The sequence below is a fragment of the Austrofundulus limnaeus genome, unplaced genomic scaffold (assembly GCF_001266775.1).
Source record: "Austrofundulus limnaeus strain Quisiro unplaced genomic scaffold, Austrofundulus_limnaeus-1.0 Scaffold115, whole genome shotgun sequence".
Classification (NCBI taxonomy): Eukaryota; Metazoa; Chordata; class Actinopteri; order Cyprinodontiformes; family Rivulidae; genus Austrofundulus; species Austrofundulus limnaeus.
Window position 1 is genome coordinate 60237 of NW_013952517.1, and position 12642 is coordinate 72878.

At 36.9% G+C, this 12642-nt stretch overlaps 2 protein-coding genes across 4 annotated transcripts in view; one reads left to right on the forward strand and one right to left on the reverse strand.

Annotated features, from left to right (window-relative positions):
* ccdc146 (coiled-coil domain containing 146) overlaps positions 1–12642 on the forward strand; it is a 78812-nt gene that overhangs the window by 58720 nt on the left and 7450 nt on the right. The window lies entirely within an intron of this gene.
* Positions 1–12642, reverse strand: part of gsap (gamma-secretase activating protein) — a gene marked incomplete in the record, with an annotated part of 34323 nt that overhangs the window by 1896 nt on the left and 19785 nt on the right. Inside the window, 4 exon segments of the mRNA XM_014014465.1 lie at positions 1780–1841; positions 7613–7732; positions 8228–8322; positions 8513–8583. Of these exon segments, the coding sequence (XP_013869919.1) occupies positions 1780–1841; positions 7613–7732; positions 8228–8322; positions 8513–8583 (348 nt within the window).

Here is a 12642-nt window from a genome sequence, read left to right on the forward strand (position 1 = left end):
TTTCAAGGCGTTTAGAAGAGGAAGTGATGAGAAGATAAGTTTATTTTCTATTTAAACATAAAAACAGCATTTTAATAACAACTAAATGTGACATAGGTACTTTATTATGGTATAATATGCCTGAGAAAGACATAATATTGGCCCTTTAAGATGCGTATCTTCACTTTTTGTGAATGAAAACCTTCGATGTAATTATTTGTTTTTATTGCCACTGGAAAATGATTTGTGATGGGGTAGGCAATATATTGCTTTTATTTAGCTAATCAACTTTAGCAACCACAAAAATGGCTTTTGTCAGTCAGCTGGTGTGGTAGCTGAACGGCATTCCCAACACATACTCGGATCACTTCCAAAACCACACAAGAGCTTTGTTGGTTGATAAGCACTCATTTTAGAAATGCTTTTTTACATTTAGCTTGACAGGAAACGAGAATTTTCCCACATTCGCAGCTTTAATTCATTGAGAAACGAACGCTACCCAGTGTAGACAAGGTTCAAATCACATCTCCTGTCTTGTAACTCCACTACAGTTTGTGAGTATGTGTGTGCATTTTTGTGTTTTGTGGAACCTGCTAACCCTTCCCAGCAAAGGTCTGATGGTCAGGAAATAAAAAGGAAACACAAAACACTCAACATTCCTATGATCACACACAAGAACACATACGTAGAATTTCAGTCCTATCTCCACTAACCCTTCCTCTACACACAGACACACACCAGCTGGTTACACAAGCGTTACTGTGATGAGCCTGAGGGCGGCTTCAGGGAAATGAGACCCAAAATAACTTCAAACTCATAATTGGAGCAGAGTTGGAAGTTTGGGAAGAGAACCGCATGAGAAAAGATGGAAATTTTATCCAGACTAAAAGAGCACACCATGAACAACACAGTTAGGTTTTTATTTTTTATTTTATTTATTTATTTTTTGGGAACCATTTACTGCTGCTGGAAAATAACCAGAAAATAGTCTCTAATTCTTGATTTCTCTATCGGCATCATTCGTAAGTTTTGGAGTTTAGTTCATCAAATAATTTAATTACAGGTTATTTAATCTGTTTTTCTGTAAAATAAATTCATATCATAAAATTTACTGTTCATATAAAAATCACACCCATATTTATTTACATGGTTGTTTGGACTACTGTCCATCTTACCAAGTTTTAAAATCTTATATCAGCCAAAAAAGTATTTTTGATCTTGTTTTGAGACTGATTTACTAAACAAGAACTGATTGTGTAAGAATAATCATCTTGTTTTCAGAATGTGTAAGATTATTTGTCTTGTTAGTCTGAAAATTTGACCCAAATTAAGTCAAAATATCTGCCAATGGAATAAGAAAATTTTACTCGGTAAGATTCTTGAAATAAGAAAAAACTGAGTCAAATCAAGTATTTCAAGAATCTTACCAAGTAAAATTTTCTTACTCCATTGGCAGATATTTTGACTTAATTTGAGTCAAATTTTCAGACTAACATGACAAATAATCTTACACATTCTGAAAACGATGATTATTCTTACACAATCAGTTCTTGTTTAGTAAATCAGTCTCAAAACAAGATCAAAAAGACTTTTTGGCTGGATAGAAGATTTTAAAACTTGGTAAGATGGACAGTTTCTGCAGTGTTTTTTTGTGTTCCAGTTAAAGCTTACCTTCACAACCCATATCTTTGAGTTGGTACTCATTAGATGTTAGACATAAAGATTTCTGGAGATTTCCATTCCTCAAAACCCATTAAAAAAAACYATTATTCTTCAAAAAACTTCCCTTTCTAACCATACCTGAGGAAGCCTCTTAAGTATGCTGAACTTCAGCTTCTCATTGGTCCTGCTGTTGTCCATATCTAAAACACACAAACAGAAAACATGTTCCTCATTACTCTTCTGAGAAGACCAAACTTGACACATCGTCTCTGCACAAGTGTTAGAAATATTACCCACATGCAGACAAATGTAGGACTCAAGATTTTAAATTTTGCTTTATTCATATAAAAAATTGGGAGAAATTTATAAGAAACCTGAACCGATCATAAAGAAGGCTGGTCGGATGAGTTTGTTTGTGCTTGTAATGAATTAGAAAGTTCACACCTGAGCAGCCAAAGCAGAGTTTCAAAATAGATAAACAGATTTTTAATTAATCTCAGAGAAGAAGAAGAAGCGATGCATGGAACATCTGACATTGAGTCTTGAAATATTCATTTCTCTTACTTTTAACTTTGAAACCGTTCAGATTCAGAACTTTAAGCAACCATTTGGTAACGACATCACCCAACTTGAAAGTCAGACTCCAAAGCCGTCTTTGCTTTTATTTTTTCATGACTGTTTTCTAGAGCAGTAAACATAAACTTAATGTTTCGACAATATGGTTGTAACTACATCGATCCACAATCGATAAATCGAATAAATGATTCAATTACATCGACGGCTCAGTGGTTAGCACTGACGCCTCACAGCAAGAAGGTCCTGGGATCGATTCCCAGTTCGGACCTGTTCTCCTCATGGTTGCGTGGGTTTTCTCCGGGTACTCTGGTTTCCCCCACCCCAAAAACATGTACAATAAGTTGCCTTCAGGCCCAGGCCACCCTTGAAAAAGAGATCTGAGATCTCAACGGGACATGCCTGGTTAAATAACGGCAAATAAATAAATAAATTTATCCATATCGTCAACATATACCTGATGTGGATCAAAGTCATATATCTATTTAACGCAATTGTTTATGCTAGCTGAGCATATATCACATCCTATCAATTGCATTGACATGTGAAATGAATTGAATCAAAATCCCATTGTGACAGACTCAGTGGTGGGCACCAGTCCGCTACAGCGCAAATCTGCTAATTGCGGACCTAAATATTTTGTTTGTACTTTAGTGGTCTTACTAATTTTTATAATTCATAAGCGGATTTGCGCTTTCTAAAATTAAAATGCAGTACCGCCAATAACTATTTATCTACCAGTCATCATTATCTTGAACAGTGGAAGGTACGGCTGTCAATGAATCACAATGTATATGATCTATCCAACAGCACGCCTCCCAGATAAACTTACTTATTGGAAAGGCATACATCCTTGCTGACTGTTGCTTTGGGTCACGGTTCTCCTTTCCCACAATGCTTTGTGTCTGCTTACGTAGCAGGAAGGCAATGTTTAGTACTCTTTCCCAGCAAAAACAGTAAACGTTTGTAATCCATACTAAAATGTTGTATGTATTGATTTATTTTACTTTGCAATCAGAGCTCCTTTTTTAAAAAGAAAAGTTTAAACGCTGGAGCTCAATACTTGACGTAAGTGGTCAAAGCAATCCGCCAACGGGGTTAGACAGACATCTAGTGGTCAACTGGAGCAACTACATGGAAAACTTTCGTTTCCCGTCAGAAATTAAATCCGTCATGTACCCAGAATAATAATATATAAATAGTTTTAAAATTGCTTTATTGATGCTTCTTTAATGAAAAATCTCCAACAAACAAAAGAAAAAGACAAAGAAGCAGCCGAACTAGCAATCCTCAACAACTTTTTAATTTTTACACCAGGAGCCAAAGTTCTGTTTCAGGAAATCACATCCCCAGCAATCGGCGGTTGTAGGATTAAGCTGTACAAGGGTTCATATACCGCTAGTTGGCAGTGTTGTGCATATATTGTACATGAATTGTTGCCAGCTAGTAAGTGTCAAATTGAACTTGTGCTTTAAAATTAGCTTCCGCTAATTTTTCTATGGCATAAGCGTTTTTGAAGTTGTGGACCTAAATATTTTCATAAGCGCTTTAGAAATTGCGGAGCTAATTTCTGGGTTTAGCGCTGCCCACCACTGGACAGACTTTGTGATATCGAGAAATATCGTATCGTCTTCCAAACAAATCAATATTATATTGTATCGTGATAAATATGGTGATTTAAACCTCTATTCTGGTTTTTTCTTATCATATCTTATCTTATTTGACACACAATATTCATCAGGAAATCAAACAGATCCAATAAATTCTCGTCTTTTTTTTAATAGTCCAGAATTAGGAGTTCTCCACCTGCAATTTTTTCTCAAATCAGCAAGACTTTACCTTTAAATGCTGTTTGGTCTTCAACCGTGGTAAAAAAACATACCAAAGCAAAACAATTAATAACAAAAAACATGCCTTTTATATAAAAACGTTTACAAAGGAGCACCTAGAAAAAAGCAGAACATTAGAGCTCAACTCTGACCATTTATGGGTTCATGTATGCATCTTCTATAGTTTCAACACCACTGTGTCGTACAAAAAAATATATTTACCCAACGGTTTCTGAGCCAGCTTTGTGGTGCTACTCATTGCAGATCATTTCTTTACGTGCCTGAGCCCCATGTGAGGCCTTTAATTGAAAGTCCTCCGTTTGTATGTTTTGCAAAGCGGTTTATAGATTTCGAAGAATGTTCCTAAACACGGGATGTTTGGTGCATGCCAATGAGCTAAAAGTGCTCTCTAAAGATAAACCGGCTTCACATCATTACCCCTCCAGTACAGGCTCAACTTTAATCACTTCATGCCTGACTTTAACCCACCTAAACATTCCCTGCCTAGACCTAATCAGGACACCAGTAAAGATATTTTTGCCTCTTTTGGATCGAGCTTTAGTTCCCACAAATAAAAACTACTGATCCCAACAAAGATGGTGTTTGTATCAGGAAACGAGGACAGAAAGGTCACTAAGTCAACGTACATTCTCACAAAGTTAAAGCAGACTGTAGCTACATAACTTTTATTTCATTACGAGCACTTAAACTTTCGTTTAAGAGCTCTTCATCTGTTCATCACAGTTCCTGCTTGGGTTTAGTGGGTCTTTTAAAAAGCTGTTCACAACAGGTGGGACAAAAAGCAGACCTGCCAGATGGTTGTGGTCTCACAAAATATACGGACAGATGACATTCTCAGGCAGTAGTGGTGCTAAATGCTAACATCACCCATGAACACTTTGTCCTCTTTGACTCAGTGTGAAGAAAGATAATATAGTCAAATAAATCAGTGTGAAGACAGACAATAATAGTCAAACAAATGATTCTAAATAGTACAAATTAAATCCGTGACAAATAGGCACACTTTCACAGATTTATTACACCCTCAAATCAAAACCAAATGTTTCGAAACAAATGCCAAAGTTTGGAATTTGTTTAAAAATAACAGGCTGCGTCTGTCTTCCCGATTGAAGAGGGTTGCATCACCATAAAAAAGATTTAAAAAGCTGTCAAAGAAAACAGAAATGGGTGCCTTGAAGAAACATGAAGGATTTAGAAAGAGCTCTTGTTTATTTAACTAAAAAAATCCACTGTAAATAAACAAAACCACAAGCAGCATATACTTCTAATGATTAGTAGTTTTACCATGATTGGGTGGCCCAGTGAGTTCAATAGAACACTGAACGCAGGAACAAAAAAAAGGCTGCAAAAATGCCCTAAAAATCCTTAAAGGATTTACAGGTAACTCTTATGATCCCTGGGCGTTAGATTTCATGCATCCGTAATCAGGAATAGTGTCTCAAACTGAACTTGTATAGAAGATGTACAAAGAACAAACCCATCTTTTATCTGCAAAGACTTAGTGTGACAAGAAACTAAAAGGCAACCTTTTGAAATATGGTCCTCTCGACAGATTAATCAGTCTGAAAGAACAAAGGTGTTTAGCAAAGGCTGCTTTTCACAGTTTCCAGTCACAGATTCAGTTATGAATTCTGCATCCTGATAAAGTCAGTATTTTACTTTTAGTTTTCTTGTCACCTCAAGGATTTTGATTTAGCAGTAAAATTTTAAAAATAACTGGAAAAATGTTGAAATATTAATATTAAATATAGTTTGCAGAAAGCTAAAGATTTAATCAATTATCTTCATCCATTAATTATACTGTATTTGAAAATAGTCATTGGATTTTCCTTTGTTTCCTTTTTTGTTGTTGTTGTTGTTGTTGTCTAAAGCATTTTTATTTTACTCCACACCTTTAGAGCTTCACATTTATTTAAGGTGTGTTACACTGCATCATGACACCTGCAAAATAAAATCAACAATAAACTTTGCAGCTTATAAACAGAGCTTGCAATCTCTTGCTATTTTACTCAAAACACTGTTGCAGAATCAGCAGTGACAGTACACAGTGATAAATATGAAGGAGGTATGATGGAATCATAAAGAAGCTTGAAACATCAAAACATTTCATTCTTGTGTGAATGCTCATCAAGCTTATGGTGCATTCACACTATGAAATGATCTATTTGTCTTCAGGATATTCCAGCTATGATTTTTTGGCATTTCAGCAATTTAGACTTTTTGAAATATTTAGCCTTCTTGACCGTTTTTATTTTGATTGAAAATGAATGAGCTGTCTTCAACATCCTAAAAATCATTCAAAATAGTATGTACTTTTACTGAACTTTTTACCTTTTGTTCTGGTTCTGCCTTTTTTTTACACTTCTTTATGATATCAGCTCCTTTTTTTGTTAATTTTAGCTTTTTTCTGTTAATTTCAGATATTATMCTTAATAAAATTGTCATGCTGCTATCAGCTTTTTTCTGATAATTTGATCATTTTATGCTTTTTTTTGGCTGATTTTTGCCATTGAAGCTACTTTTTAGTTATTTCAGCTTTTTTTTTCAGCTAAATTTGCTTTTTGTATTACTTTCAGCTGCTTATTTTGGCAATTTTACCACAAACTGCAAAACATTTGTACATCATTTTTTTTATCTTCAGAAATACTTCAGCATTCATGCTGCATTTTCACAGAAAATGCCAATTATCTACAATTAGCATAYGTCAAAACTGGACAATCATTTGATCTGTCCCGGCACAAACAGAGCAATGTTGTATATGCTGTTAAGTGCCAGGAGGACTGCGACCAGTTATACATCGGGGAAATAAAGCAGCCAGTTCAAAAGAATGTCCCAACACAGACGAGCTACATCTAATGGCCAGAACTCTGCAGTTTTCACTCATTTACAGGCCAGCGGTCACTCTTTCAGAGATGAGGATGTTCTCATTCTTGATGGAGAGGAACGTTGGTTTGAGAGAGGAGTAAAAGAAGCCATTTTTATCAAGAAAGACCGTCCATCATTAAACAGAGGTGGAGGCCTCCGTTTTCAGTTGTCCCCCTCCTACAGTGCTGCTGTTGCCAGTATCACTCCACCCCTGTTAACAATAGGTGTTAATTAGGTGTCAATGATAGCCATGTGATGTGAGTATCAGTCACATGGAGGCAGTGCTTAAAAGCCTGAATTTTGCCTGAAACTCTCAGACTGAAGAAGTCTCTTGGAYGAGAGACGAAACGTTTCATTAGAGAAGAACCCGTCCAGAAGACCTACACAATTTTTTTTCTTTTTTAAACTAAAACTTATTATGCTYTGATGTGTAAAAACCCTCTGTTCCACATGCTGAGCTGAAAATGTATGAAAAAGCTGCCGAAGTTCAAAGAAAAACTTTGAAAGCCTGTCGGAAAGCCTGGACAACAATTGCTCAAAACCACTTTAAGAGATTACAAGAAAGTCCTCTGAAGCAAATTATAAAAGAAGTGAGGGAAATATTTTTTTTTTCTTTTTGCAGAGTGCTGTACAGGATTACATTTTACCCGTTAGAATGAATGTGTGTGTGTGTGTGTGTGTACCTGTCATGAGACGAGACACAAAGGTTTCGGTGAGCTGCAGGAAACCGTGGTCAATGTACTGTAAAAATGTGTGATGAGGGAGGCAACGAACAGCAAACACAGCAAACAGGGTGTGATAGCCTGGAGAGAGACGAAACACAAAACGTGGGAGGGATGAGGGGGGAAATGAAATATGCAACTAGGAAGGAATGCTAACATTTCCTGAAAACATTCCTTCACAGCTCATCCCTTCATCTGTTGAGAGTGACAAGCATAATCCGAGTTCTAATAATAATAGTTGGGTTTGTTTATTTTATATCCAAGCATAAGTCATGTTATACACCTTCCTTCTCGTAAATCCACTGCCTTGTTTAAGCACATTTTCTATTTTCTATCTTCTCCCGTCATAGTTTAGGATTTAGATTTTATTCATGAGTGACTAAAATGATAGAATTCATAACAAACAGAAGCAAACGCTATAAAATAAATAAAAATGTATTCACAAACTCCCTAAGCTATATCGCCACATTGCTAATGCTAATTAATACTGCGGCTTTTCTGTCATTGCACAATAGAAACACGTTTTTTTTTTCTTGTTGCTGACAGACCGGATTTGTAATAAGTGTTGTGTGATACCAGGTGGGAGGGGTAGACAGAGACCCCGGGTGGACTCCAGGATTCGAAGCATGAAGTGAAACACAGACCACTCAGCTGGGCTGGCCTGCTGCATCCTGGAAAACACACAACGTAATTACAAGAGAATAGTTACGTAACAAGCGCACACAGTGGAAGGACAGGTCACGGGTAGTTTCCTCCTTTAGATCTATAAACAGAGGGATTGGCYTGGATAAATAGTTTATCAGCATTCATGATCGCCATTCTAAACTAGCCAAAAAACCAAAAAAGGACTTCTGTACTTACAAGCACAAAGCATGAGGACCAAGTTTGTACTTCAGCCAGACTGACTCCAGCATGTGTCTGATCAGCTCCAGCTACACACAAACACACACAAACAAACACACCTCAGTGTTTTGCTCCATTACATTCAAATGAAGCTGAAACTGGTCGCTCGGAAACTTTGCACGACACAAGCACTTTGACTGAAACGCCTGAGAAAACACGCAATTTGAACATTTTTTCCCCTCCCCCCACCCAGCTATGATCCTTTTCTTCTCGGAAATGTACGTTTGCTGTACAATCTGTTGTCTCGTTTCCCTTTTTTTTTCCCCCTCCACATTTCACTTCCAATGAACACATTTCAAGGACGAAACTTTTCAACGACCATTTTAATACGTTRGCCCTGTCTGAAGCCGGCTCGTTTCCACCGATGGCTGCGCTCGGCCCTCTCCTGGACAATKACAGGAAGGATGGTGTGGCTCATCCACATCCTGAACACCAGCGGGAAACCTGCACCTGATGCCAYCAGCATCGCCCTCATCTGACCTCGGGGTGGAAACTTCCAATTAGCTTTGCTTACGTAACAAACTAGACTAACATTATTTAAAAAGAGACGATAAGTTCCTCCCTAATAATATTGTTTTGGTAAATTTTCAAATTTTGGAGACAGTTATCGATGTTCCAAACAAAATCTATCACTATATATTTACATAAGAAAAACAAACATTGCTAAAATGTGATGGCGGTAACTCTCAGCTGCTAACACACCAAATTTCAGCTCTGTATCTAATAAATCGACTGACTTATAACTGTTATTGTGTTTACTGAAGTTGATCAGCTAAGGCGACCGTCTTTAACTGGGTCGACTTCAAACGTTAATCTGTTGTAGTTGAATTTTAGATGATTACTTTTTGAAAGTTTCATTAAAATGTGTTACCTGATCCATGACATATTTTGCTAACAGACAAACAAGGCTGCCTCCAGCATTCATTTGTAATTTTTAAGCAAAGATTTGGGTGCAATTTGTTAATGCTCAAAATATGTGTTGGGAATGACTTTCAGCTACTATCATACTAAATTTTAGCTCAATGCTTGTAAAATAAACTGATTTATAGCCTTTCTTGCGTTAGCAAAGGCTGATTAGCTGAGGCAGCCATTTTTAATCGAATTGATTCAAAACTTAGTCAGTTGTGGARGCACATCTAATTATTATTTTCTGACAGTTTCGTTAAAATACATTTTGTGGTTCTGGAGATATTTTGCTAACAGACAAAAAAGACATGCACACACAGACGAGGGCAATTGCACAATCACCAAGTATATATATATATATATAAACTTTTTAAAATAACAATAAAATAAACTTTAAACTGACTTTTTTGGCTTTCTAAAAAATAAAAATAGAATCTAGACGCAGTAATTTGTCTTAATGAGCGGCACAGCGAGCGTAAGTGGAGTAACCTTGGGGATAGACTAACTTCTCTTAGACATAAACAAGAATATTGCTGCCAGTTTCATTTCATTGCGTTAGTAAATATGCGCCGCTGCTTTTAGTAATTCATGTTCAGCAATTAGCGGGGTTTTTTTTTTTGCCTTGACGGCGTGTTAAAGAATAAAAAGACTCCTCGGTTGTTTGTAGCAACAGGGGCAGGAAATAAATATCGGTGACGATAATGTATACTAGAGCTTGTAATTTATCAAACCAGGCTTTCCTGGCCCTTAAAAGCCGTAATCTAATTCGTCCCTAACTTCTCCCCTGTGTCAACGCAGCCATTAGTCTCAATAAGCACCAACAAGAGCGGGGGATGTTCTTTGTGCGGTGGGGGATGAGGGGGTCTGTTTTCTTAAAAAGAGTTTTTAAACCATGAGTCAGCTTGACGTGGAAGCGGGKGCTAATTTTGCCGACTGCACTTAAAATAAAGTGTCCCCCAGGGCTTCTTCTTGTACGTTTGAAATAAGTCGGCGTTCCACTCGGCTGAGCAAATCCAATAATCGCCTCGTGTCTAAGTCGGGGGCAATGCCAAAACGATTACAGGAGCACCTATTTCCGCCGCTTTCTGAAACTTCTAAGCCGGTTTCAGCAAGACAGGAAAGATTTCTCTGCGTTTTTTTTCTTTGTCATTTGCAAGTCCCAAAATGAGCCACATTCTGCTTTCTATTCAATTCCAGTCTTACCCTTGGCCTGATTTATACCATGCTGTTGATATATACTGCATGCTTTCACTTCTTCAAAACTGAGGAGGGATTTACCTCGAAGGAATACTAAAACCCGTCTCTACAGGAGTCTCCATGAGACTGGGACAGACAGTTGATGTCTTTTTACTCGGTTATGCAAAGGACTCCTGAATAATTAACCATCATGTATTCAGTCTATTAAACAAAGAAAGCACTTTGGGAAAAGTGGCTTTAAAAGTTGAAAGTTTAGCAGGTTCTTCTTACCCCTGCTGAGCTTCTGAAAAGATGATATTTATTCACCAAGTTTGCATTGGGTGGGTAAAATAATCCATAATGCATTGCAGTATATTTTTTTCCAATTCGATATTTCATGTTTTTATGTTCACACTCCATTTTTAGAACACTGTTCACATGATTTGGTCATGTGAACAGGGGGATTGAAGAAATTTATAGTTATTAGAGGTTAGTACTAATGTTAAAAGCACAACCCTATATTTTTAGGTTTTCCTTTTTGTAATGTTGACAATGTTTAATCTATTATGTTTTGATTGATATAGATTAGTTACATGTCCGAATTATATGACAACACATAATCAACCGTTGTGATGGCATTAGCTGAGAATTTTGTCTGAATGCCTGTGATTCAGCCGTAGGTCAGTAGGGGGCGAACGCAGGCATTGAAGAACTCATATAAATTGATGAACTTCCTGGTTTTTCGCCAGTGTTGGTTTCCTGTCAGCTTCGGTGACAGTAAACCTCACTCAGATCCAGAATTCTGGTGTTGTATGGTTTGATTCCTTCTACAAATCAATTTATTTAACAATGGTGTTTTTAATATCGACTTCAGTTTATTGAACACAAATTTTCTTACAACACGAATTATTGTGCTACTCRTTTTTTTAGATATTTCTATCCTCAAAAACAACAGTGTATAGTATTTCTGTCTATATGGGCAAGAAGATAAATATGTAAAAGTTTTCCCATGGAGACTCGAATCAAATTGAATAGTGAGAATTTTAACAACACCCAGCCGTAATTGCAGTCTTGTTATTTTTGCAGAAGTGAACCGAACAAAATGTTTTTTTTCCAAATCAAAGGGTGAAAAAAATATAATTATTCTTACTGTTTTCAGTTAGTTTTCCTTTTTTGTCAGTGGATGATGTATAATTGTAGTTTAACTCATAGTTGTAGTGGCTTAAGCTAAAATTGTGAGAAAACAGGTGAATTTTCTGGTATAGTCTGACTGAATTCTGAGCATTTGCAACCATGCAGCTAGTAAGTTTTTGAGCCTAAACTAGAAATTTTGCAGTTTTTCTTGTGTGCACATCTTGCAAAACTGTAGTCTAGGCCGTGCACGTTGTCGTTGTCCCACATTGTACCCACCTTTAGCTTTAGCTACCCTTTTAGTGTTTTGCTACATTTAGGGCTCTGCTTCTTTTGGCTTTCACTTTAGCTCCTTCAATAAATTAAAGTATCATCAGTTACTCAGTTTTTTTAGACTTTAATTATTAATAAAATCATTTTCTGAACTTTCCAACACAGTTTGAACCCAACTACTGCTTTTAGAAGTGGCATGGGAAGTTTTGACCACCACATGTGAAACGTTGTTTTTTTCCCCTCTGATGTTTTCACTTAAACACAGACACAGCTAATGTGTTTTACTGCCAATGTTTTGTGAAAGTACCCATTAGCAGGTGTCAGTGGTGTACGCTGAAACTCAGAGAACTGATGTTTGTTTAGGAGGACCGACAGAGTCCCACTGATGGCTTCCAGCAACCCCGCTAAAGTGAAACATCAAGCCTTTTAACTATAAACTCACTGATGTTTTTCCCACTGACAGATCCCTGCTGTGCCACTTAGCCCTGCAGTAAAAAGCATAAAGCGAGAAATTAAATAAATAGAACTTCTAGAGCTGTGACCAGCACACATACAGAAACACACACACACACACACACACACACACACACACACACACACAC